General features: G+C 45.5%; 1 protein-coding gene across 7 annotated transcripts in view; it reads left to right on the top strand.

The window, feature by feature from the left end:
• The first annotated feature begins 779 nt into the window (after nucleotides 1-779).
• LOC110525719 (oxysterol-binding protein 2) overlaps nucleotides 780-27,056 on the top strand; it is a 73,860-nt gene continuing 47,583 nt past the window's right edge. For 2 of the 7 annotated variants that reach the window (XM_036979857.2, XM_036979856.2), the window contains exons 1-2: nucleotides 780-1,167; nucleotides 13,027-13,235. In XM_036979857.2, coding sequence (XP_036835752.2) covers nucleotides 1,010-1,167; nucleotides 13,027-13,235 — 367 coding nt within the window. In that variant the 5' untranslated portion in view covers nucleotides 780-1,009. Of the gene's footprint in view, nucleotides 1,168-13,026; nucleotides 13,236-20,278; nucleotides 20,649-27,056 lie in introns of those variants that run through there. The other 5 variants (XM_090237632.1, XM_090237633.1, XM_090237631.1 and 2 more) reach the window with 5 other exon arrangements.

The following is a 27,056-nucleotide window of genomic DNA, read 5'->3' as shown; positions in this document are numbered from 1 at the left end:
TCAGTATAGATACTTGTGTTATATTGGATGTAGCATTAAAAATACCATCCCAATAGCCTTTTAGTTTCTGGCACAACCAGAACATACACTTATTGTATAAAATATCAGGAACACCTTCATACTGTAATATTGAGTTGCAGGGATGCTGGCCCATGTTGACTCCAATGCATCCCACAGTTCTGTCAAGTTGACTGGATGTTATTTGGCTGGTTGACCATTTTTGATACACAACACCCAGGAAACTGTTGAGCGTGAAAAACCCAGCAGCAGTGCGGCTCACGACGCACTCATACAGGTGTGCATGGCACCTACTACCATACCCCATTCCAAGGCACTTCAATCTTTTGTCTTGCCCATTCACCCTCTGAATGGCACACATACACAATCCATGTCTCAATTGTCTCAAGGCTTACAAATCCTTCTTAAAGCTGTCTCCTCCCCTTCATGTACACTGATTGAAGTGGATTTAACAAGTGATATCAATAAAGGATTATTGATTTACCCTGGATTCAACTGGTTAGTCTATCTATGGCATGGGAAGAGCAGGTGTTCCTAACGTTTTGTGCACTCCGTGCATGTGCATGAGTTGCAGTGTTATGTTGGCATTGTTCACATTTGGGGTCATCTTGGGAGAAGGTGGCCATACAGGATTTTGATTCTATGATTGCCCATGTTACAGGTGTGACGAATGCCCTTAATTACTTCGCATGCTTTTATTTTTTGTTTTGTATTTTAAAATGAGAAATTGAGGAATGGGCGGGGTTTAATACTTTGTGGCTGTGGTAACTAGTGACAACCAGTTCCTCCTTCGCATCAGTTTTCATCCTTCCCCCTGTTTCCAGTGTAATGTGAAAGGGACGCCTAGTGTTTATCTCGCTCTCTCTGGTCTGGACCCTCCCCCGCACTCATCGGCGGTAGGTGTATATATGGGGAGAGCAGGATAGTGTTATTCGTTTCCGCGGTCCCTTGTTTATCCGGCTGCACACCGCAATCTGCAGCGGAGCTGAGGATGAGCGACCAGGGAAAGGGTTCGGCATCCACTCCTACAGGGGCCCTAGCGCCGGGGTCGGATACGTACAAAGGCTGGCTTTTTAAATGGACTAACTATTTGAAAGGGTATCAACGCCGATGGTTCGTCCTCAGCAATGGCCTTCTGTCGTATTACAGGTAAACATGCTGACACTAGTAGCTGAGCTAATTACAGTGTAATTACAGTATCAGCATGTGTAATAATATTACAATATATTTGTATAAGCCATAATTACAGGCTAACTACATGGTCTGGTATTGCAACTGCAAGTGTTAAACGAACACGAATGATGATGACAGCTACAATGCAGAGACAGCTGTGCCAACTTCTTGACATCAATTGATGTTGAAACAGTTCAGTGGGCAGTGGGCGCTATTCTCACAGATAGCTAGCTAGGTAATACATTACATTATGCCAAGCCCTTTAAGCTAAGCAATGAAATCACTCTTTTAAAAAACATGTTATGTGTAATTTAGAATGTTCAAATCATGTACCTACTGTACAAAATGACAGAATGCAAGTGGCTCAGCTGGCATGAGCTAGCTGTCACTGAAGCTAGCTAGAAATTGCTACCTCTAACCAGGTTTTGCATACAATGCTACACAGTAAAACCGTAAGAGTTAATTCAATTCCTATGGAGTTGAAGTTCTCCTATGGAGTTCTCCCACACCCATTTTGTGTTAATATTATTCTGGTCATATGGTGTTGATATTTTAAAAATGTTATACAACACTAAATATTTAACTCTCAGAGAGTTGCTTGAATTAAACTCCAATTGCCGTTTTACTATTTTCAGTGTTGTTTTTAACCAACTCTCTTGCCATTTTACACTTTTCTGTGTTGTTTTTAACCAACTCTCTTGCCATTTTACACTTTTCTGTGTTGTTTTTAACCAACTCTTGCCATTTTACACTTTTCTGTGTTGTTTTTAACCAAGCTAAATCCCAGTAGAGTCAATTAAACCCACATTTTTTTAACACAGTGATTTCAACCATCGTTGATTTACCGTGTAGCTAGGTATACGTGTCCAGTCTTTGTTGATACTGGAACTCAGTCTAATAGGAATAAATGATCCTGTATTCAGTTTAATGTTGGGCTAGCAAAATAATGAAATAATGATTTGGCCAGCTAGCTTGCTACTGTTAGCACAAATATAATTGGTTAGCAAGCTAGCTAGCTCACTAACTAGTCTCCCTGTCACCACAGATCTTCTCTGCCACCCAAATTATTTTGTTAGCTACGTATAATACACACCCAAATGATTGCATTTTGAATTGAACAGAAATGCACTCCACTGTATGTTGTCCCTGGGAGCAAACAAACATTGACCTGTAGAATGCAAGCATCCTCTCTCCACACCGTAAACAGGTGCCACCTGTGTGCTGCTTATACTAATAACACCTGTGGCTCAGGTGCTTCTTGAATCGGAATCACGTTTCCTCTGGGGGCTGGGCAGCCTTCTGAACAGGAGGACAGAGGGTAACAATGGAGGATGAGGGTGGGGGAGTTACATGTAACAACTGTTGTTCACCCAACCCAATTTTACTGTGCTTAATTATTTGGTTCATAACAGAAAGTGGGAATATTCCTCTGAGGTCCTCCAAATGAGGTCCATCCAGAAACATCAGAGTTTAAAAATGTGACATAATTTTGTTTGCTTGAGAAAAGGAGTGTAATTGGCTCCTAAAACCAGCATTGGGTTTTTTATGCCTCTCAGTTTATGGCGTTCATGCTAGCAGGATTTTGTAAAGGGCAGAGACAGCTCATGTGCTATATACAGTATATATATATATAAAAATGTGTCACTTCAACCTACAATTACTTAAAGTCTCAAAATGTTTGTTTTGACCTCACTGGAGGAAACAAGTACCTCTCCCATCAGACCAAAATGTAGGCTAACTACCAGTAGTAGGCCCAGTGTCTGAAGGAGTCAGAGGTGATGGGGCCTGGTGGACACCAAACACATCTTATACCATTCTATAACATGCATATGACCACACCTTCACACACAAAGAGCCCTGTTGTCCTTTTACCAGTGAGTGAGGGGTTAGTGGAAACTGAGACAAGGGAGCCAAAGTCCCACTCCTGTTTGTGCTGATGGTGAAAGGAAAGATCTCTGTCCCCTCAGTCTTCCCTCTATTAATAGTCATTATGTTGGAAGGTGACTGCTGTCTGATGTAACGGTAGCCTGTCGACATCTGAGCACAGAGGCAGTGGAGCGCACAGGTTCCCACAAAAGAAAGCCCGAGTAATGCCCCCCTCGTCTCCTCTCTGCCAGGCAGAGCTCTCTGTGTGTATCTGGCTGGAGGCTTTGTTTGTGCCTGCCTGCATGTGTAGAAGCTGTCTGTCTGCCTGTCTGAATTTTAAAGGGGTTCTACATTAAAGCAGTAGCCCCTAACATGCCAATTATGTGTCTTCTCCATATCTGGAGGTTCTTACCGTACCTTTGATGTCTCCCACTCTGATGTACCACCATGATTTGCAAAGCATCATTGGCTCAGCAGCACTGAGGTGGAGGCATTGCATGCATCACTATGTCTAGGCTCACTCCCACTTCCTTCATCCCATCCCCCCTTTCTCATTATTCTAGAGTCAAAGAGGGGAAACAATGTTCTGTGTCAGTGCGCCAGTAGGTTGCAGCTGTGTCACCCTGTTTTAGAGAGATGTAACAGACATAATGCTCTATGTGGCTGCGGTCAATTTGTACCATTGAAACATGCAGTGTTCCATTCATGGATACTTCATCTGCTCTGAGCAGCAGTCAGTTCCTTTTTTCTTGTTTGTGTAATGTTTTCATGGTATTACTGTGTCAGACATGCATACTGTGTAGGCCTAGAAGTATGACTGTAGTATGACTATGCAGCATTGATTACATGACAAGTTGTAGATGGACGCACGTTTAAGCCAGAATGACTCACTTCACAGGCATCACAACGTGCACTGATCAGTTGTTGTAGCCTATGCAATCGATTTTGTTGCCCTTTTCAAAAGCAGGGATGACTAGTTATCCCTAAAGGGTGAGTTGATATACACTTGACCAATGTCACTCGCTAATTTGACCCCAATGATGTTCAATGATCCCCGTTTCCCAGCCTAGTTGTGCCAAAGTCAGGGCTTGGTCGAAAAAAGCTGGTAGTGGCTGTGAAAGGCCAGTAGTGGACTATAATCTCTGGTCACATGACACACTCAGCATTTTGAGACAGTTAAAATGTAATGGGGGTTTATAGAGATGCAACGTTTCACTTGCTCCATTGACTCGTCTTTGGTCTGACACGGCATATCTGCTCAGGCTGCAGCCTCTCTTTTCGTCCACGTCAGCCTCCTTCCCCCACCATCTCCTGGTGTTCGACTCACCATGCGGGTAGTGTAAATCACTGAGGTAAACAAGCACCATTATCTCACGGCAATGTGTGACATGGCCTCTTCCCTCCTCTTCTCCACCTATTTCATTTTTCATTTCTTAATTGACTTTTCCTCCCGGCTTTAACACGCTCGGTCACAGCTTACTCACCTCGGAGAGGAAATCCGACTGAATGATTTAGTAAAGATTACAAGACATTAGTCTGGAGCCCTGCTATCACTGCCTTCCCCAGACAGAGGCAGGTTCTGGGCTAGAGATGATGGAGAAGCTGTGATCTAACCACATTAATGTGCTCCTCCTTGGGCTCAGCACCAGGTCACTGAGTGTGTGTGTTTGTGTGTGTGTGTGACAGAAAATGCACAATATGAAACACTTGGAGGTATTTAATATCCTCAGCTTCATTCTTTCAGCAGGTCATGTCATACTGAACATGCCTTGGTTTGCTTGTCTCCTGTTTTCATTAGGCCTACTCTCTCCCTCCTTGGTCACTACATGTCCCTGAGTGTTTTCCTCCTATCTCTACTTGTATCATGTGCTGTGTTCCCTTTTAACCATGCTGTATATTTCTCACTAGCTTTACTCCTGTGTGTGTCTATCTGTCAAATATATCTCCTGTGTGTCTGTCTCTGTCAAATGTATCTCCTGTGTGTCTGTCTCTGTCAAATATATCTCCTGTGTGTCTGTCTCTGTCAAATATATCTCCTGTGTGTCTGTCTCTATATTATATATCCTGTGTGTCTGTCTCTGTCAAATATATCTCCTGTGTGTCTGTCTCTATATTATATCTCCTGTGTGTCTGTCTCTGTCAAATATTTATCCTGTGTGTCTGTCTCTGTCAAATATATATCCTGTGTGTCTGTCTCTGTCAAATAAATCTCCTGTGTGTCTGTCTCTATATTATATATCCTGTGTGTCTGTCTCTGTCAAATATATCTCCTGTGTGTCTGTCTCTATATTATATCTCCTGTGTGTCTGTCTCTGTCAAATATTTATCCTGTGTGTCTGTCTCTGTCAAATATATCTCCTGTGTGTCTGTCTCTGTAAAATATATATCCTGTCTGTCTCTATATTATATATATCCTGTGTGTCTGTCTCTATATAATATATATCCTGTGTGTCTCTATATTATATATATCCTGTGTATCCTGTGTGTCTGTCTCTATATTATATATATCCTGTGTATCCTGTGTGTCTGTCTCTATATTATATATATCCTGTGTGTCTGTCTCTATATTACAGTGGGGGAAAAAGTATTTAGTCAGCCACCAATTGTGGAAGTTCTCCCACTTAAAAATATGAGAGAGGCCTGTAATTTTCAAAGTAGGTACACTTATAGGTACACTTCAACTATGACAGACAAAATGAGAGAAAAAAATCCAGAAAATCACATTGTAGGATTTTTAATGAATTTATTTGCAAATTATGGTGGAAAATAAGTATTTGGTCAATAACAAAAGTTTCTCAATACTTTGTTATATACCCTTTGTTGGCAATGACAGAGGTCAAACATTATCTGTAAGTCTTCACAAGGTTTTCACACACTGTTGCTGGTATTTTGGCCCATTCGCCTCCATGCAGATCTCCTCTAGAGCAGTGATGTTTTGGGGCTGTTGCTGGGCAACACAGACTTTCAACTCCCTCCAAAGATTTTCTATGGGGTTGAGATCTGGAGACAGGCTAGCCCACTCCAGGACGTTGAAATGCTCCTTACGAAGCCACTCCTTCGTTGCCCGGGCAGTGTGTTTTGGGATCATTGTCATGCTGAAAGACCCAGCCACGTTTCATCTTCAATGCCCTTGCTGATGGAAGGAGGTTTTCACTCAAAATCTCACGATACATGGCCCCATTCATTCTTTCCTTTACACGGATCAGTCGTCCTGGTCCCTTTGCAGAAAAACAGCCCCAAGGCATGATGTTTCCACCCCCATGCTTCACAGTAGGTATGGTGTTCTTTGGATGCAACTCAACATTCTTTGTCCTCCAAACATGACGAGTTGAGTTTTTACCAAAAAGTTATATTTTGGTTTCATCTGACCATATGACATTCTCCCAATCTTCTTCTGGATCATCCAAATGCTCTCTAGCAAACTTCAGACGGGCCTGGACATGTACTGGCTTAAGCAGGGGGACACGTCTGGCACTGCAGGATTTGAGTCCCTGGCGGCGTAGTGTGTTACTGATGGTAGGCTTTGTTACTTTGGTCCCAGCTCTCTGCAGGTCATTCACTAGGTCCCCCCGTACAGTTCTGGGATTGTTGCTCACCGTTCTTGTGATCATTTTGACCCCACGGGGTGAGATCTTGCGTGGAGTCCCAGATCGAGGGAGAATATCAGTGGTCTTGAATGTCTTCCATTTCCTAATAATTGCTCCCAGTTGATTTCTTCAAACCAAGCTGCTTACCAACCTATTGCAGAGTCAGTCTTCCCAGCCTGGTGCAGGTCTACAATTTTGTTTCTGGTGTCCTTTGACAGCTCTTTGGTCTTGGCCATAGTGGAGTTTGGAGTGTGACTGTTTGAGGTTGTGGCAGGTGTCTTTTATACTGATAACAAGTTCAAACAGGTGCCATTAAAACAGGTATCGAGTGGAGGACAGAGGAGCCTCTTAAGGAAGAAGTTACAGGTCTGTGAGAGCCAGAAATCTTGCTTGTTTGTAGGTGACCAAATACTTATTTTCCTCCATAATTTGCAAATAAATTCATTAAAAATCCTACAATGTGATTTTCTTGATTTTGTTTTCTCATTTTGTCTGTCATAGTTGAAGTGTACCTATGATGAAAATTACAGGCCTCTCATCTTTTTAAGTGGGAGAACTTGCACAATTGGTGGCTGACTAAATACTTTTTTCCCCCACTGTATATATATCCTGTGTGTCTGTCTCTATGTTATATATATCCTGTGTATCCTGTGTGTCTGCTAATGCCTGTGGCAGCCAGTCTCTCTAGTGTGTTGAGACACTGTTTTGTTTCATTACACGCCCCAGATCGGTGGATCTGTGTTTTGTCAGGATGTGTGGTGCTCAGGGGAATGACAGGTAAAATCCCCTTAATGCTTAACCAGCACAGCACTACACAACACAACATACAGCACCTGCTGGCCCTCGCACTCCCTCTCTATCTCTATCTTCCTGCTCTCTTTACTGTACCTCCCTCTCTATCTCTCACTCTCTCTTCCTGCTCTCTTTACGGTACCTCCCTCTCTATCTCTCACTCTCTCTTCCTGCTCTCTTTACGGTACCTCCCTCTCTATCTCTCACTCTCTCTTCCTGCTCTCTTTACGGTACCCCCCTCTCTATCTCTCACTCTCTCTTCCCGCTCTCTTTACTGTACCTCCCACATAAGAAATATCTCAGTGACTTTCAATGTGGCACCGTCATAGGATGCCACCTTTCCAACAAGTCAGTTCGCCAAATGTCTGCCCTGCTAGAACTACCCCGGTCAACTGTAAGTGTTGTTATTGTGACGTGGAAACGTCTAGGAGCAACAACAACTTAGCAGCGAAGTGATAGACCACACAAGCTCATAGAACGGAGCCGCTGAGCGCTGAAGCGCGGAGTAATGTCAGCACAACTGTTCGTCGGGAGCTTCATGAAATGGTTTTCCATGGTTGAGCAGCCGCACAAGTCTAAGATCATCATGTGTAATGCCAAGCGTTGGCTGGAGTGGTGTAAAGCTTGCCGCTTTTGGACTCTGGAGCAGTGGAAATGTGTTCTCTGGAGTGATGAATCACGCTTCACCATTTCACTAGTCCGACGGACAAATCTGGGTTTGGTGGATGCCAGGAGAACACTACCTGCCCGAATGCATAGTACTAGCTGTAAAGTTTGGTGGAGGAGGAATAGTGGTCTGGGGCTGTTTTTCATGGTTCAGGCTAGGCCCATTAGTTCCAGTGAAGGAAATCTTAACGCTACAGCATACAATGACATTCTAGACAATTCTTTGCTTCAAATTTTGTGGCAACAGTTTGGGGAAGGCCTTTTCCTGTTTTAGCCTGACATTGCCTCCATGCACAAAGCGAGGCCCATACAAAAATGGTTTGTCGAGATCGGTGTGGAAGAACTTGACTGTCCTGCACAGAGCCCTGACCTCAACCCCATTGAACACCTTCGGGATGAATTGGAACGCCAACTGCGAGCCAAGCCTAATCGCCAAACATCGGTGCCCGACCTCACTAATGTTCTTGTGGCTGAATGGAAGCAAGACCCCACAGCAATGTTCCAACATCTAGTGGAAAGCCTTCCCAGAAGAGTGGAGGCTGTTATAGCAGCAAAAGGGGGACCAACTCCATATTAATGTCCATGGAAAGAGATGTTTGATGAGCAGGTGTCCACATACTTTTGGTCATGTTGTGTATGATGGCCATGCATCGAATTTGCAAAAAATTCCTTGGTTTTTTGTTGTAAGCTAATTTGCTTGTGTGGCTGCCAGCCAAATAGCGAAATGTAAGTGTTAGTTGTCAGGGGTCTTTATATCAACATTGTTGTGTTTTGAATGATGTATTTCTAATAACTTTTCAGGCTTTTTCTGGTATGTGTTTTCTAAGACCCCTTTTCCATCTGTTTGATCAGAAATCAAAGCACTTGCTTATTCCACATTTTTAGGCTGGAAAATAGTTTTTTATATGCCTTAATCTCAAAAAAATATAGACCCTTAGCTTTCATTTGACACCAGATTTGACATGTTCCTATGGACTTCAAATGTTGGTGCTCATGGGTCCTTTTACATGGAAATGACCGTTCTCTCTCTTACTCTCTTGCTCCCCCATCTCTTTCTGACCTGATCTCTCTCTTTCTCAGTTTCTGCTGTGCCTTGACTCTGTAATTCCTGGGCCGTTGCATGGCCTTGCCTCCCCACAGGGCAGAGAGATCAGCATGGATCTTGACTTGCTCATCAGCAGACTCACAGTGGTGTGACCCAGTTATAGCTGGAGCTCTGGGCCGCTGGTGCTCGCTGTAGGCTGGGCTGTTGACAAACACTTCTCTTCCTGTGGCTTTGCATGACTGTGTCCCTATCCAGCCTAAAATGGAGCCAGGGAAACGTTTCCCCAAAGTGCTTGTTTAGGATGAGCTTTACCTTTTAATCTCGGAGCCCAGAATTAAATCCTGCGTGTACGCTGGCCATACTCATGGCTGGGGTAAACATTCATGAGAGACTAGCTTTACGTAGGCCAAAGTTGAACCAGTTGGAGCAGTGATACTGAACTGATCCTGAGGCAGAGCCTAGAGACAGTAACTCTAAACTTTCATCAGAGCCCAAAAGTGAGTTTTCGGTCATTTCAGGACAGAAGCCCTGAACATGACTGTGTTCAGTTAATGCCTGCCTGTGTGTGTGTGTGTGTGTGTGTGTGTGTGTGTGTGTGTGTGTGTGTGTGTGTGTGTGTGTGTGTGTGTGTGTGTGTGTGTGTTTGTTGGTGCAATTGGCAGAATACTGCTGTGAGAGCCTGTTCTGGCAGTGAGGGCCAGGGGTCAATGAGGATGGATGTTGGGGACACATTTCGGTTCACACACACCACAGGGCGTGGGTTGTATTAATCCCTCAGAAGCTGCTTGAGTTTAGCTGTTCTCACCATTACAGGAGGTCAGTGATCTGACATATCACCAGGGAACTGCAACAGATACTAAGTAACTTATGTCTGGGACTTGGACAATGGTGTACACACAGCCCATCCCTTCCGTGGGGAAATGTCTGTTGTTATGCTCTGAGTGTGTTCACATTCAAACGCGCCTTATTCGGTTTCTGAGGATAAAGGCCGTGAGCTGTCACTGATCTGCTGCTCTGCTCACCGGCTTGTCTGCCCTCAGTGAGGGGTTAGACAAACAACCTGGTCCACCACACCACCTACTAAATACTAAGAAGACTGAATTGTCCCAAGACAACAATTTTTTGATCAATCATATGACTCTTCTTCTGAGGATTTAAAAGATTTCATTCACCTCTGTCTGTTCTCTGATGATAGGCCAGCAGCTACAGTTTGCTCATACCAATGACAATTATTGTAAATGTGGAAACGAATTGGTCCAAGCAAGGAAATTCTCTCCCCCTTTCTCTCGCTCTCTCTTTCTCACTGTCTTCTCTCTCCCTTTCTCTCTCTCTCTCACACCCTTTTTCTCTCTCTTTCTCTCTGTCCTTTGTCCTCAGTGTTATTCATTGTTTGGTTTTGTCCATTTATGGGGGCTTGGAGTCACACAATGGCCTCGTTATCCAACATTCTGTGGCCCAATCAAAGTGCAACACTAGTTCCTCTGCCCGGGACACACACAGTCACTCCCTCAGCACAGCCACCAGAACATGTTGAGTGATTGACGATACTGTTCTCTAGTTTGTGTATGTTTGAATGTGTACACATACACCGTGCTGGCTGTATGTGGAAATATGTGCAGTGTGCACATGCTGGGGACAGAAAACACTGTTACACAGAAGGCTAAAATGGGCTAGAGACAGTAAGCCAAGGAAGGCCCTTGACTGTTTCATGCCTTTCAAAGCCACTATCTTTTAAACTTCACATTGCATGTGTTCCTATTTCTTTCTCTATCCCTCCGCCTCCTCACTGCCCTGCTTGATATCCTCCTCCTGCCTGTACCTGTACCTGAGCCTGGCCACATCGCCACATATCTAAATAATGAGGTGTTTTGTCATGTTTACCAAGCCACAAGTATGAAGCGACTGCATACAAGAAGGACATTTGCACTTCAGTGTCTAGTCAGACATACAGTAGGCTAGTGGTAGATACGCATTGGGATTTGACTACAAGCCTTTCTCTCTGTTTCTGTTTTTGTCTCTGTCTCTGTCCCTGTGTTTCCATATCTGTTTCTGTTTTTGTCTCTGTCCCTGTGTTTCCATATCTGTTTCTGTTTTTGTCTCTGTCCCTGTGTTTCCATATCTGTTTCTGTTTTTGTCTCTGTCTCTGTCCCTGTGTTTCCATATCTGTTTCTGTTTTTGTCTCTGTCTCTGTCCCTGTGTTTCCATATCTGTTTCTGTTTTTGTCTCTGTCCCTGTGTTTCCATATCTGTTTCTGTTTTTGTCCCTGTCTCTGTCCCTGTGTTTCCATATCTGTTTCTGTTTTTGTCTCTGTCCCTGTGTTTCCATATCTGTTTCTGTTTTTGTCCCTGTCTCTGTCTCTGTGTTTCCATATCTGTTTCTGTTTTTGTCTCTGTCCCTGTGTTTCCATATCTGTTTCTGTTTTTGTCTCTGTCCCTGTGTTTCCATATCTGTTTCTGTTTTTGTCTCTGTCTCTGTCTCTGTGTTTCCATATCTGTTTCTGTTTTTGTCTCTGTCCCTGTGTTTCCATATCTGTTTCTGTTTTTGTCTCTGTCCCTGTGTTTCCATATCTGTTTCTGTTTTTGTCTCTGTCCCTGTGTTTCCATATCTGTTTCTGTTTTTGTCTCTGTCCCTGTGTTTCCATATCTGTTTCTGTTTTTGTCTCTGTCCCTGTGTTTCCATATCTGTTTCTGTTTTTGTCTCTGTCTCTGTGTTTCCATATCTGTTTCTGTTTTTGTCTCTGTCCCTGTGTTTCCATATCTGTTTCTGTTTTTGTCTCTGTCCCTGTGTTTCCATATCTGTTTCTGTTTTTGTCCCTGTCTCTGTCTCTGTGTTTCCATATCTGTTTCTGTTTTTGTCTCTGTCTCTGTGTTTCCATATCTGTTTCTGTTTTTGTCTCTGTCCCTGTGTTTCCATATCTGTTTCTGTTTTTGTCTCTGTCTCTGTCTCTGTGTTTCCATATCTGTTTCTGTTTTTGTCTCTGTCCCTGTGTTTCCATATCTGTTTCTGTTTTTGTCCCTGTCTCTGTCTCTGTGTTTCCATATCTGTTTCTGTTTTTGTCTCTGTCCCTGTGTTTCCATATCTGTTTCTGTTTTTGTCCCTGTCTCTGTCCCTGTGTTTCCATATCTGTTTCTGTTTTTGTCCCTGTCTCTGTCCCTGTGTTTCCATATCTGTTTCTGTTTTTGTCCCCATCTCTGTCCCTGTGTTTCCATATCTGTTTCTGTTTTTGTCCCTGTCTCTGTCCCTGTGTTTCCATATCTGTTTCTGTGATTTGTTCTGTGATTTGGTGTATCTGTGTCTCGTCTCTGTCTGTCCCTGTGTCTTTTCCTGGTCTCTGTGTCTTGGCCCCATCTCTCTCTGTCTCTGTGTCTTGGCCCCATCTCTCTCTGTCTTTGTGTCTTGGCCCTGTGTCTGTCTGTCTGTGTCTTGGCCCCGTCTCTTTCTCTGTCTCTGTCTTGGCCCTGTCTCTCTCTCTGTCTGTCTGCGTCTTGGCCCTGTCTCTGTGTCTTGGCCCTGTGTCTGTCTGTCTGTCTGTCTGTCTGTCTGTCTGTCTGTCTGCGTCTTGGCCCTGTCTCTGTCTGTCTCTGTGTCTTGGCCCCATCTCTCTCTCTGTCTGTCTCGTGTCTTGTCTCTGTGTCTTGGCCCCGTCTCTCTCTCTGTCTGTCTCTGTCTTGTCCCCGTCTCTCTCTCTGTCTGTCTCTGTCTTGTCCCCGTCTCTCTCTGTCTGTCTCTGTCTTGTCCCCGCCTCTCTCTCTGTCTGTCTCTGTCTTGTCCCCGTCTCTCTCTTTGTCTGTCTCTATGTCTTGTCCCCGTCTCTCTCTCTGTCTGTCTGTCTCTGTCTTGTCCCCGTCTCTCTCTGTCTGTCTGGGTGGCCCCCTGCAGGACTCAGGCAGAGATGGCCCATACATGTCGTGGCACTATCAACCTGGCCACAGCCCATATCGACACGGAGGACGCCTGTAACATTGTCCTGAGCAGCGGCGGTCGCACCTACCACCTGAAGGCCAGCACTGAGGTGGAGCGCCAGAGATGGGTCACAGCGCTGGAGCTGGCCAAGGCTAAAGCCATCCGCATGATGAACGACCAGTCTGGTAAGAAGACGTGTTGTTTAATAATGTTACGCTGAGTTAATATAAAGGGACTTCCCGCTGTGAGTCCTGTATTTGTATTTCATTATTTAGACCATCATTGTGAAAGAGAGTTTCCCTTTCAATTTGTTTAACCTTTATTTAACTAGGCAAGTCAGTTAAGAACAAATTCTTATTTACAATGACAGCCTACCCCGGCTAAACCTTCCCCTAACAACTCTGGGCCCATTGTGAGCTGCCCTAAGGGACTCATAGCCGGTTGTGATACAGCCTGGGATCGAACCAGGGTCTGTAGTGACACCTCTAGCACTGCAATGCAGTGCCTTAGACCGCTTCGCCACTCGGGAGTCCTGTCAGGCTAAATAAAGGTGGAGTAGATAGATTTACTTTGCAGAGGAATGGGAGAAGGAGGTTATATCATTGTTTACAGAGAGCGGGTTTACGTATTGTGTGTCTTGTTGACAGGTATGTTAGTTTAGTTTAACTAATTCGCAGTAGGTAAAAGGTATGTCACTCACTTTATGGTCCAGCATGTTCAGAATGTCACTCTCTGTCCGGACAGACGGGCTGTGCTCTGGTCTCCAGTGTCTACTGGTTTTTGTGCCGGACGTTTTGGTCAACAATCTTACTAGAAAACTCTTTGGGGTCTCCATTGTGGCCACATGGGGGCAGTGTGGTCCTCTCTCAATAAGGAGGTTGGAACATGGAAGACAGACTACTACTGTATGCTGCTACCGTTACCGTGAGAACCAGCCGCTCATTCAGTCTCTTGACAACAGAACTCTCTCCTTTCCAAAAGGACTCATTCTTGTTGCTTGTGATTGGTGTCTGTGGTCAAAAGGCTGTGGGAAAAGCCTGGGAGGGCCTTTCTTCTTCACGTTTAAACATGACTGGCAGTAGCCCAACCCCTGAATGCTCTAGTCTAGTCTACTAACTACAGTACACAGTGTCCCTAGAAAGACAGGCTATATATTCCCCTGACCTCCATTTTAAAGTCAGCTCTCTAATTTTAGAGTGATTGCGTGAAACGGGGAGGGAGGGAGGGAGAGAGAGAGAGAATACAACTTATCACTCACAATTAGACAGGCACAGTTTTAACTGTGTGTTTTGTGTATTTACAACATTAGGCTCTAACCTGTGTGTTTGTGTAGCCAGCCCTGTGTGTTTGTGTAGCCAGCCCTGTGTGTTTGTGTAGCCAGCCCTGTGTGTTTGTATAGCCAGCCCTGTGTGTTTGTGTAGCAAGCCCTGTGTGTTTGTGTAGCCAGCCCTGTGTGTTTGTGTAGCAAGCCCTGTGTGTTTGTGTAGCAAGCCCTGTGTGTTTGTATAGCCAGCCCTGTGTGTTTGTGTAGCAAGCCCTGTGTGTTTGTGTAGCAAGCCCTGTGTGTTTGTGTAGCCAGCCCTGTGTGTTTGTGTAGCAAGCCCTGTGTGTTTGTGTAGCAAGCCCTGTGTGTTTGTATAGCCAGCCCTGTGTGTTTGTGTAGCAAGCCCTGTGTGTTTGTGTAGCAAGCCCTGTGTGTTTGTCTCTGAGTGTGTCTAGTGCATAGTGTGGGTGTTAGGTCCCCTCAGTCTCAGGTGTGGTAATGGAGCCGTCTCTGCTGTCTGTCTGTCTGCCTGTCTGTCTGTCTGTCTGTCTGAGGCTGAGCCCAGGGTGGGTGGTGAGTATTAGACACCAACACAGCGCTCCCCTGTAGACTCATTAACCAGGCAGGAGAGGAGAGCCAGTGAAACTCGGCGTTCGCGCGACACACACACACTTAGAAAAAAGGGATCCAAAAGGGTTCTTCGGCTGTCCCTAGGAGAACCTTTTTTGGATCCAGGAGAACCCTTTTTAGTTCCAGGAAGAACCCTTTTTGGTTCCAGGTAGAATCCTTTTTGGTTCCAGGTTGAACCCTTTTGGGCTCCATGTAGAACCATCTGTAGAAAGGGTTCTACATGGAACCCTACAGGGTTCTACCTGCAACCAAAAAGGGTTATTCAGAGGGTTCTCCTATGGGAAAGCCAGAGAACCCTTTCAGGTTCTAGATATCACCTTTTTTTCTTAGAGTGCACAAACATACACACATAGATAGAGACTCACACACAGATATAAAATCAGTGGTCAGTTTATTAGGTACACCCATTTAGTACTGGGCCGGACCCCCCTTTGCCTCCAGAACAGCCTGAACTCTTCGGGGCATAGAAACGTTGGTATCAAGGGACCTAAGGTGTACCGTTGACCACCAGCCTATACCGTTGATACCAGGAAGGATGGACTGATGCTGCTTACGCCAAATCCTGACTCTGCCATCGGCATGACTCAACAGGAACCGGGATTCGTTGGACGAGGCAATATTTTTTCACTCCTCAATATTGTCCAGTGTTGGTGATTGTGTGCCCACTGGATCAGCTTCTTCTTGTTTTTAGCTGATAGGAGTGGAACCCAGGTCGCCTGCTGCAATAGCCCATCCGTGACCAGGACCGACAAGTTGTGCGCTCCGAGATGCCGTTCTGCACACCACTGTTGAACTGCACCGGCTTGTTTGTGACCCGCCTGTTAGCTTACACAATTCTTGCCATTCTCCTTCGACCTCTCATCAACGAGCGGTTTTCGCCCACAGAACTGCCATTGACCGGATGGTTTTTGTTTGTAGCACCATTCTCGGTAAACCCTAGACACTGTTCAAGTTCAGCCAGGAAGGCTGGTCTGATTGGCTTGTCACTTTTAAGTCATTTTTTACATTTTTTACATTTGGATATTTATAGCTACTTTTTAAGTAAATACCTGCAGTCAACTTGTGCAATACGTTGGGAGATAAAGCAGATTGACTTCTTCATTTCCCCTGTCAAATAATGTTTCATTATGAACATTACCTCTGGTCCCCAGTCACTTGGTGTTTGTTTACAAGCACATAACGTTGAGAGACCTGAGTCTTGAAAGTCACTCACTGTTGTGCAGCACGCGCCAGGCAATCTAGTTACAGATTGGAATTCACAACTAAATGTTTGCCAGCTAGATAGCTTATAACTATTAACTGTTTAAAATGTGCTAAATGCTCTGCAGTAGTGCATTGGTTTGTTAATTTAGTAGCTAGTTAGCTATCTAGCTAAATGGTTAGCTTCTTCCAAAATCAAGTTTAATGGTAAACGCAGAGAATCCCCTCCTGGATCAAGAGCCTTGCTCTTTGTGTGTGCAGCAAACTGAGTAGCATTTTTTAGTTACTTAGCTGGGATATCTATCATGCAAATATATTAGATCAGAGACTGTGTCAAATGTTCGCATCGCGCTCATTAGCATTTAGTTAGCATTCTCTATGGGATTTCACATGTACTTGTTAGCATGATGATCCTTCAGATTACAAAGGCTCAGTGGGGTTTGAAAATAGCGCCCCCTGTGTTCAGTGCCGGTATTACTGAATATCCTGGTATGGCACAAGGTCGGTTTGACAATCTGGATACCGCCCAAGCCTAGTAGTGTTTATAGTGTTACCTCATTAGCACAGCAAGTATCCATGGTAGTGGTTCTAATGTTACCTCATCAGCATAGCAGGTATTTATATGGAAGTGTCATAATGTTACCTCATCAGCGTAGCATCAAGTCTCTCCTCCTCCTGTACTATTAATAAGCATGCGGAATGTCAATCACCTATTAACTTCAGCCTATGAGCATTTAACACTAAGGAAATTCCACCACGCTTGTTGATTAACCTAAGGGCTCACTCGTGCAATAAACACTTCCCTTTCTTTCAACCAATGGGCATGAATCTAGGAGAGTATTTATATGTCAACTCAAACCTTGTATCTCCCACTTGCTGTTTTGTAGCAACAGTCTTCCAGTGACTTTCCACCTCCCCACCAACTGAAGGCCCGTCATTGGATCCTCGTTCTCCCAGCGGGAGGGTTTCGATGCCAGCTGCCTAGCATAGGGTAACCTGTCATCAGCATCTGGTTCTGAGGAGCATTCCTTGGAGACAAGGCCTACCCCAAACTATTCAATAATATTCCAGATTATATTCTGTCTCTGTTGTCATTCAGTTAAACCTGTCGCACTGCTTTATCGTGGCCAGGTCGCAGTTGTAAATGAGAACTTGTTCTCAAATGGCCTACCTGGTTAAATAAAGGTGAAATACATTTTTAAAAGTACTTGATTGAAATATAGAGACACAGAGACAATGGAGTTGGCTAGATTTATGTTGATCCACTCGACCCTGGGGTAGATTGATACAGAGGGAGGCGAGATGGGGGTGTGGATCAGTTTGTGTTGAGCTTTTATAATGTCCTTGAGACAGCCTTTCCTTTTAGAAGAGCAGTGTGCTAGACAGTTAGCCAGATGCCCACTCAGACTCAGAAATTCATAGTGAACCAGGACTGAGGAGAGGGCCAATGCCAGTACTGAGGAGAGGACCAATGCCAGTACTGAGGAGAGGGCCAATGCCAGTACTGAGGAGAGGGCCAATGCCAGTACTGAGGAGAGGACCAATGCCAGTACTGAGGAGAGGACCAATGCCAGTACTGAGGAGAGGGCCAATGCCAGTACTGAGGAGAGGACCAATGCCAGTACTGAGGAGAAGGCCAATGCCAGTACTGAGGACAGGGCCAATGCCAGTACTGAGGACAGGGCCAATGCCAGTAGGTGAAGGGTGCCCTTCATAGCACTAAATGGGATATTGTAGCCTGTGTTGAGTATGGTAGATGTTTATCTCCTCAGGGGGACTATGCAGTAGAGCTGGGACGATAAACCGGAAATTATCGATACCGACCATTTATCGACTAATATCGATAATAATGATAAGTAGCCTCAAGGAGGAATGTAAGGTTTAAAATGTAAAAAAGCCTCCTAATATGGGCTATTGCTAATGGAACACTAATATCCCCCTTACCTTTAAATGAGCCATGAACACAACCAGTCATGTTTTCATCTGATTGTCAAACAAATCACTTAAAAAACGAAGTTACCTTTGCACGTTCATTCAAAATAATTCCAGCACCTGAACAGTGCACTATGCACCCGCCAACTTTCCTTCAATTAGCAAGTGACTGAAACAAGCCCACCAGAGGAAGCATCCGAGCGAGCAAAACACTCCTCTGTCTTACATGCCATACTCTTTTTGGCCAGACAGCATCAGATCCAGATCAACCTACAGCAGCACCTGTGTTTTTAAAAGATTCTTTCTCTTTCCTTCTCTGCCTCAATGCTGCAGCTTAATTTCAATTGTCACGTTTCCAATCATATCACAAGAAAGTGCAGAATGGGGGTGCCTTAAGCGGAGACATTATATAAAAACATATTACTAGTATAAAAAAAACATCTTATGCCCAACTCACGAGGCCACTTGATGATCTGAGGCCTAAGGCAATTGCCTCTTCTGCATAATGGTAAGTCCACTAATGGTAGTAATAGTGTGTGTGTGTGTGTGTGTGTGTGTGTAAGCATGCAACGTGTGTGCGTGTTTGTATAGTTCTCTCCCCAACTCCCATACGCCTCACTGCCTCTAGAAGGATGAGTTAACACAAAGACCTGAGGGCCACAGAGACACACACAACCATAGAGGAGTAAATGTACTAATTCAGTGTGTGGGAATGAGTCTGTGCTTTAGAGAGAGAGAGTAAATTCAAGACGTGTCAGGTGAAAGTAGTATGTCATATCTGTAATTAGTGACAGAGCTGCTTTTCTTTCTTCATTAACAGAGTCATGTTTGCCGTGGTTGAACAGCACTAATCCTCTACAGGTACAACTGGCTGTTACGGCTAATACATCTCTGTGTTATGTAAGCAGCCAGCAGGGGACAGTGTTTCTCCTCATACAGCCCCAACTTCTGCATTTCTCATTTGGTTTGTGGTATATGGCCAATATTCCACGGCTAAGGGCTGTGTCCAGGCATTCTGCATTGCGTCGTGAATAAGAACAGCCTTTAGCCGTGGTATATTGGCCATATACCACACCCCCTCAGGCCTTATAGATTAAATATATGGTATAATACTGTGTTAAATGGAAATTCCGAGCAGAGCTGTGACATCCGAGCAGCTCCTGGCCAGGTGCCTTCCTTCCTGTGTCTTTCCATGCAGCTCCTTCAGTCCTCTCCTCACTGCTGGATTAGAGTTGCTGTATTAGACTAATGGAGGAGCTGCCGGGAGGAGACAATCGATTGGCCTGGTTTAGGTGGAGGGGAACAGGAACAGGAACAGTCAGGTGACAGACACACAGAGGAGGCTCTCCCTCCATGGATGCCTCCCAAATGGCACACTATTCCCTATAGTTCCCATATAGGTCTCTGGTAAAAAATAATATACTATATTGCAAATAGGGTGCGATTTGGATCGCACCCTCTCCTTCCATGTGTGCTCTGTCCAGCTCAATGTGGGAACAGAGTTATGTGCCTCTCAGTGGATCACAGTGAAGGCCATGGCAATGCATTGATCTGACTGGCTAAACGGAGATGCTCGATACACTATGTCGATACGCTATGTCGATCAATACTGGACACAAATCTTCTGTATGTGAATAGGCTGTGGTGCTGTTGCTGTTGTGTGTGATTTTTTTTTCTCCATTTGGTGATGTGTGTGAGCATTTGTTTTTTGCAGTTGCCGGTGTGTGAGAGATATAAGCTGGTGGAGTTAGTGAGTGATTGATGTATTGAAGCTGGTGGCTGAACTTTATGGGATGACTCTGTCCCTACCTCCCATGGCTATCACTGTCCACACCACTGTTTATCTACACCCCTTGTCTGTTAGAACAGCCCCATGAGATGCGAAGCATCCATCCACGCCACCCCCCGCTTCACATACTCCCATAGTCCCACCATCTCTATGCTCACTCCCTCCCTACCTCGCACCACAGTACAGTAGGCTACATCCTTCCCTCTTTCTACCTTCTTGCTTTCATCTCCTCTCCCCCACCCCACCCACTGAGGAGGCTGGGTGGGTGGGTAGAAGTGTATGGTAATTCTCTGTCCATGGTCCTGAAACTTAGAGAGTATCGAAGGGATCAGTATTGGGATTGATTAGGAAAGCCTGTTGGAACATGCCTCACTGGTTCCCTCTGCTAAACCCCTCCCTCTCTCTCTTCCTCCCTTTTCCTCCTCTCTTCACTCCCTCCCCGGTCTCCTGTCCCCGACCGTCTCCCTGCTTTCTTTCCCCACATTCGCTCTTTCACTCTCGCTTGCTCCCTCCCTCCCTCCCTCCCTCCCTCCCTCTCTGTTTGTCTTGTTTGCGCTCTCTCTCTCTCTCCCACTCTCGTTCTTTCTCAGTAAGTGGTTTACTGGGAATCTCACTCCGAGGCGCTCAGTCCTGAATGGAATCACCTTCTTATGGCCTTTTCCAAATCATGCTCCGTACATCTTCCCAATTATCCCATTCCTAAATAATTCCTTTCTCCCGCATGGACTGGACTGGACAGAGAAAAAGGCAAGAGCAGGAATTCAAGCACATTTAAACCTGTGAGTAAGTATAGCTTTCTCTTCATTCAACTCATGCTCAGCGGGATAAAGGCTTGAGGAAAAGTTGGGGTTAGTTGTTCATTTGTGTAAGAGTGCTGAGTACTGCTGCTATTCAACTGTCTCAACATGCACAGGCTTCATTCATACACTAAACGAATGAACCTGAGTTCTGCTGCCAGATGTTTTTGTTACGATGTTGAAATGCCAGAAAAACTAGTTGCTGTACCTGCGCCAAAACTCCAGTAGTTTTCCTTATAAATCAAATCAAAGTTCATTCGTCACATACACAGTTTACAACAGCTATAAAAGATGCAGTGAAATGCTAAGCTTGTTCTCCATCTTTTTAAATGGTGAGACAATGTGCTTTTAACACTTTTATTCCTATGACTGATCAGAGCTAGTTGTCTCATGGCTCTCTCTTGTCCATATGCAGCAGACATGGGAACAATACGTTTGGAATGTCGTATCATAGTATCAAAATGCAATACATAGACTCGTGAGATCGCAAGACATATTGAATCGGCACATAAGTATTGTCATAATAACATATTGTGAGGTCCCTGGCAATTCCCAGCCCTAGTACCAGCTAGCATGTTTGTCTCCTAGGAAGCTGTGGGAACGTACGTTTTTGGTATCCCATTGGTTCTGGGAACAAAGCCATACGTTTCCTGACCCGTAAAACGTAATGTTTTTTTAACATTCTGAGAACAGAACTGAACATTTTTGCCTGTATGGGAACGTACATTTTTAGGTTGCAGGAAGATTGTGAGAACATTTGACTATAGTTCCCTGAAAGTTTTATTAACATTCTGAGAACATGTTTCAATAAAACATCTAATATCACTGCTAGCTAAGTTTAACTGTTTTGAACTCCAAGCACGTTCTTTGAACGTTAATAATCTTTTATTGTGGTTCTTATGGGAAGTTTTCTTAATGATCTGAGAACATGACTTTAAATAGAACCACGATGAAACCTGCAGAAAATGTTATGCTGAAGTACTGAAATTCCCCCAGAAGAATGTTGTTTCTTAACCGTCTCTGAACATTCTGAGAACATGAATTTAAATAGAACCATGAGGAAACCTGCAGAAAATGTTATGCTGAAGTACTGAAATTCCCCCAGAAGAATGTTGTTTCTTAACAGTCTCTGAACATTCTGAGAACATGAATTTAAATAGAACCATGAGGAAACCTGCAGAAAATGTTATGCTGAAGTACTGAAATTCCCCCAGAAGAATGTTGTTTCTTAACAGTCTCTGAACATTCTGAGAACATGAATTTAAATAGAACCATGAGGAAACCTGCAGAAAATGTTATGCTGAAGTACTGAAATTCCCCCAGAAGAATGTTGTTTCTTAACAGTCTCTGAACATTCTGAGAACATGAATTTAAATAGAACCATGAGGAAACCTGCAGAAAATGTTATGCCGAAGTACTGAAATTCCCCCAGAAGAATGTTGTTTCTTAACAGTCTCTGAACATTCTGAGAACATGAATTTAAATAGAACCATGAGGAAACCTGCAGAAAATGTTATGCCGAAGTACTGAAATTCCCCCAGAAGAATGTTGTTTCTTAACAGTCTCTGAACATTCTGAGAACATGAATTTAAATAGAACCATGAGGAAACCTGTAGGAGATGTTATGCTGAAGTGCTAAAATTCCCCCCTAAGAAACATATGGTTCTCAGAACGTTGTGTGCTAGCTAGCTTGTGTGTGTGTGTGTGTGTATGTATGTAAATGAGAGAAGAACAATTAACATACATTTGATCAATATCTGTGTTTGAGTGTTGTGTGTATTGTGCTCCATTTTGTAACTCAGTGCTTTATTTCAGCTTGTTTCATAAGTGTGTGTGTATCAGTATGATTATGTTGTGTCTAATCCGTTTAGTTTTAGGTTTGTAGGCTTGGGCAGAGACACACACACCGGCATGTGTGTGGATCCATGCTTGGAAACGTGGGTGTTTTGTATGCTGGAATAGTGGCCTCCCTGTTTTAACTGATCTCTTGGGACAACTGCATGCCTCACCACCACACCTCACCCCCTCTCTTTCTCTCCATCTTTTCCTGTTCTCAGCTGTCTCAGTGCTGTAGGGAGGGTGTCTGTCTGTGAGTTTGAAGCTGTACTGTCACATACTGAGTCTGACCTTTCTGAACCAACACATTCCCCAGAAGAAAGCACAGAACTCCCGGACCCACTGCACTGACATGCCAACCTCTCTCTCTCTCTCTCTCTCTCTCTCGCTCTCTCTCTCTCCTCCCTCTCTATCACCTCCTCCCTGACCTAACTCTCCCATCTCTCTCTCCATCACCTCCTCCCTGACCTCTCTCTCCATTTTCTCTCTCCTCCCTCGCTTCCCTCTTTCTTTCCTAACCCCCCCCCCTCCAACCCTCCCCTCTTTCCAGTCTCACCCTCTGCTCTTTATCCCACTTGCATTCTTTCAAATACAGTACTTCTCTTTCCCTCTCCTGCTCAATATCTCTGTTTTCACCGCCCCCCCCCCTCCTCTCTCTCTCTCTCTCGCACTCTCTTTCCTATCCCATTCAGAGGTGACACAGGGCAGACAGTGTCCCAGATATTTAGCACCAGTGGTTTGAATGGTCTTTAAATATGCCCCATCGGGGGAAAGAGCTGCCTGTACTGGACAATGATGACATTCCAGTCCCTCCCTTATCACGTAGGCTGTCACTGTATTCGTTGTCTGAAGAAGAGGAATCATCGGACCAAAGCGCAGCGTGGTAAGTGTTCATGCTTTTTTATTAAAACTGAACACTATAACAAAATAACAAAGGGAAATAACCGAAACAGTCCTGAAAGTTGCAAAACACTAAACAGAAATTAACTACCCACAAAAACCCAGTGGGAAAAAGCTACCTAAGTATGGTTCCCAGTCAGAGACAACGATAGACAGCTGTCCCTGATTGAGAACCATACCCGGCCAAAACAAAGAAATACAAAAACATAGAAAAAGGAACATAGGATGCCCACCCAAATCACACCCTGACCAAACCAAAATAGAGACATAAAAAGCTCTAAGGTCAGGGCGTGCAGGCCCACTTAGGTGGCGCCTCCAGACTGGGGACCCTCGCCGCCGACCCCAGACTGGGGACCCTCGTAGCTGGCCCCGGACTGGGGACCCTCGTAGCGGGCCTCGGACTGGGGACCCTCGTAGAGAGCCCCGGACTGAAGGGCGCCCCTGGAAGCTCCGGACTGAAGGGCGCCCCTGGAAGCTCCGGACTGAAGGGCGCCTCTGGAGGGAGGAGACGCAGAGACAGCCTGGTACGTGGGGCTGCCACAGGGCCCACCAGACTGGGCAGACCTACAGGAGGCCTGGTGCTTGGAGGAGGCACCGGATGAACCAGGCTGTGGGGTAGCACTGGAGCTCTGGTGCGCAGCCTTGGCACCACTCCTCCAGGCTGAATGCCCACTTTAGCCCGGCCCCTCCAGAATGCAGGCACAGGTCGAACCGGGCTGTGGGGGAGCACTGGAGATCTGGTGCTTAACACTCGCACCTCTCCATTAGGCTCAATGCCCACATTCGCACAGGCATAGGACGAACTGAACCCTCCCAGTGCCCCCGAGACACAGTACACAGAGCCGGCGCAGGATACCCTGGGCCGAAACTGCGCACCGGAGACCAAACGTGCTGAGCTGGCACAATCCGCCCTGGCTGGATGCCCACTCTCGCATGGCACTTGCGTGGGGCTGGCATATAGCGCTCTGGGCTATGAGCGCGCACTGGAGACACCGTGCGCTTCACCGCATAACACGGTGCCTGACCAGTACCACGCTGCCTCCGGTAAGCACAAGGAGTTGGCTCAGGTCTATTTCCGGACTCCGCCAATCTCCCCATGTGGCCCCCCCCCCCGCCTCTCAGCTTTAGCTGCCTCTAGTTCTTCCTTCGGGCGGCGATATTCCCCAGCCTGTCTCCAGGGTCCCTGTCCGTCCAATATCTCCTTCCAAGTCCAGGAGTCCTGAACCCTCTGCTCCTCGCTACCACGCTGCTTGGTCCGTTTGTGGTGGGTAGTTCTGTCACAGTATTCGTCATCTAACAAAATAACAAAGGGAATAACCGAAACAGTCCCGAAAGTTGCAAAACACTAAACAGAAATTAACTACCCACAAAAACCCTGTGGGAAAAAGCTACCTAAGTATGGTTCCCAGTCAGAGACAACGATAGACAGCTGTCCCTGATTGAGAACCATACCCAGCCAAAACAAAGAAATATACAAGAACATAGAATGCCCACCCAAATCACACCCTGACCAAACCAAAATAGAGACATAAAAAGCTCCAAGGTCAGGGCGTTACATAGGCACAGGGCTGGAGCCAATACTCATACATACTCTTTCTGTTCCTGTTCCATTTTACACGGATGTGCATTAGAGAGAGCGGGGGGGGCAGCAATATCTAAGCATTGTGCATTCTGTGTGCTGTGTATCAGTCTTACTGAATAAGACAACCACAACCAGTCTATGGTTTAATGGCTCCGGTAACGATGTTAATCACTGCACAAACTGCCAGGGAACAATGTGTGTATTTGTTTAGGCACAGTAATGTTACAGCATTCAGTACACTGGTGATATTGTGTGGGGCTTTTCTGTACTGGGATTAGTGTCTTCTGTATGGATTGAGGGTGTCCAATGAGGATCTGTATGCTGCTGCATGAAAGACAAATCCATTGGGATGCAGAATGAGGGTTTTGTGACCCAGCCAAAACACACACACACACACATATATATATATACTTATTCACCTTGGAGAAGAGGATTCTCAGTTTCTGGTGGGAACACAGAGGGAATAAGTGTTTTTTTTTCTCTTAAAACAACTTCTAACTCCTTAAACTTTGGGTGATGACAGACAGTTGTTGTTTTTGGGTATTCTGATTTGCTCCGGTTTCCTTCCTAATTGGATTGCTGTCCCGTGGTTTATCTAGATCAGTTGTCATCTGCAGCTGATTACCCCCCCCCCTCCCCCCCCCCCCCCCCCCCCCCCCCTCCCCCCTCCCTCTACCCTCAGCAGCCTAGGAGCATGTGTTACACACTGGAACTGTGCATGCTTTAATCAGTGCAGATCACTGTGGCAGTTCACTGCCACGCTCAAATGGATGATGATAAGGGAGTGATAGGGATGAGAAGGGAGTGCGGCTGATAGGGAAAAAGGTCGGTGTGTGTACTTGCGTGTATTTAATGTTCATGTGAAAATGATATAGTCTTGTTTGCCTCGTGTTTGGTAAGTGCGGTTATGTGAAATTGCCCAGAGTTGAACAGCTTTTCTTTGTAGAATAACACATTTTGAGTGCTGTGCTGCAGATCTGAGTGAGTTTACCGGTCCAGTTCACATTTATTCCCCTTGACTTTTCATCCTGTCATCTACTACAGTCCCCCCTGCCAGGTCCCTCATTAGCATGGCAGGCCAGTGGCAGGGCTTGGAGTAGGCAGCTTACCCTGACCCACCTGGCAGGGGGACGGGACAGGGAGACATGGGCACGGAGGCGGGGGACGGGGGCAGGGGTGGGAGTCTGTAGGGTTCCCAAAGCGCCTCTCCTTTGTCTCCGTGGTTGGGGGCTCTGACGCTCTGTCTATCTCTGTGATTTAAGACACATCATAATGTTTCAGGTCCCTGATGTTGAAGTCTGTCTTGAGTCTTTGTCTTGTGTATTCTCATGTTCAGTAAGATCAGACTATCCTGCCAGTTAGTTATTTGCTTTAAGTTACTCAGTGATTCTCTGTTTGGCTGGCTGACGATCAGCTATGCCAGTTGGGTGTTGTGCCAAGGCTGGCATTCTGGGGCTGGGGGCCATGGAGGGGTTTGATACTGATGGGAACAGCACCTTCAAATGGCACCCTGTTTCCTATATAGTGCGCTACTTTTGACCAGGGCCCATTGGCTTTGGACAAAAGTTGTGCACTATGCAGGGAATAGGGTGCCATTAGGACACAGCTGAAAGCAGCTTCATAAGGCCTGCTTTCCTTCCCCCTCACCAGAAGAGGGCAAACCTGGCACCAGGCTGTCAGTGTAGACAAGGACCTGTTCTGTCCTTCTTTATGTCACCTCTCCTCGCTTTCCCATAGTCCTTTCTGCTAACTGTCCTACTTCCTGTAGTCATTGTAGTACATTTTTTTTCTCAGTGTGCTGCGTGTGCTTGTGTGTTTCTCAGTGTGCTGTGTGTGCTTGTGTGTTTCTCAGTGTGCTGCGTGGGCTTGTGTGTTTCTCAGTGTGCTGTGTGGGCTTGTGTGTTTCTCAGTGTGCTGCGTGGGCTTGTGTGTTTCTCAGTGTGCTGTGTGGGCTTGTGTGTTTCTCAGTGTGCTGCGTGGGCTTGTGTGTTTCTCAGTGTGCTGTGTGGGCTTGTGTGTTTCTCAGTGTGCTGTGTGTGCTTGTGTGTTTCTCAGTGTGCTGTGTGGGCTTGTGTG

This window comes from Oncorhynchus mykiss, chromosome 6 (assembly GCF_057628025.1).
Source record: "Oncorhynchus mykiss isolate SJ-2025 chromosome 6, ASM5762802v1, whole genome shotgun sequence".
Lineage (NCBI taxonomy): Eukaryota > Metazoa > Chordata > Actinopteri > Salmoniformes > Salmonidae > Oncorhynchus > Oncorhynchus mykiss.
Note: the sequence above shows the minus strand (reverse complement) of the source record. Positions and strands in the feature narration are given on the sequence as shown.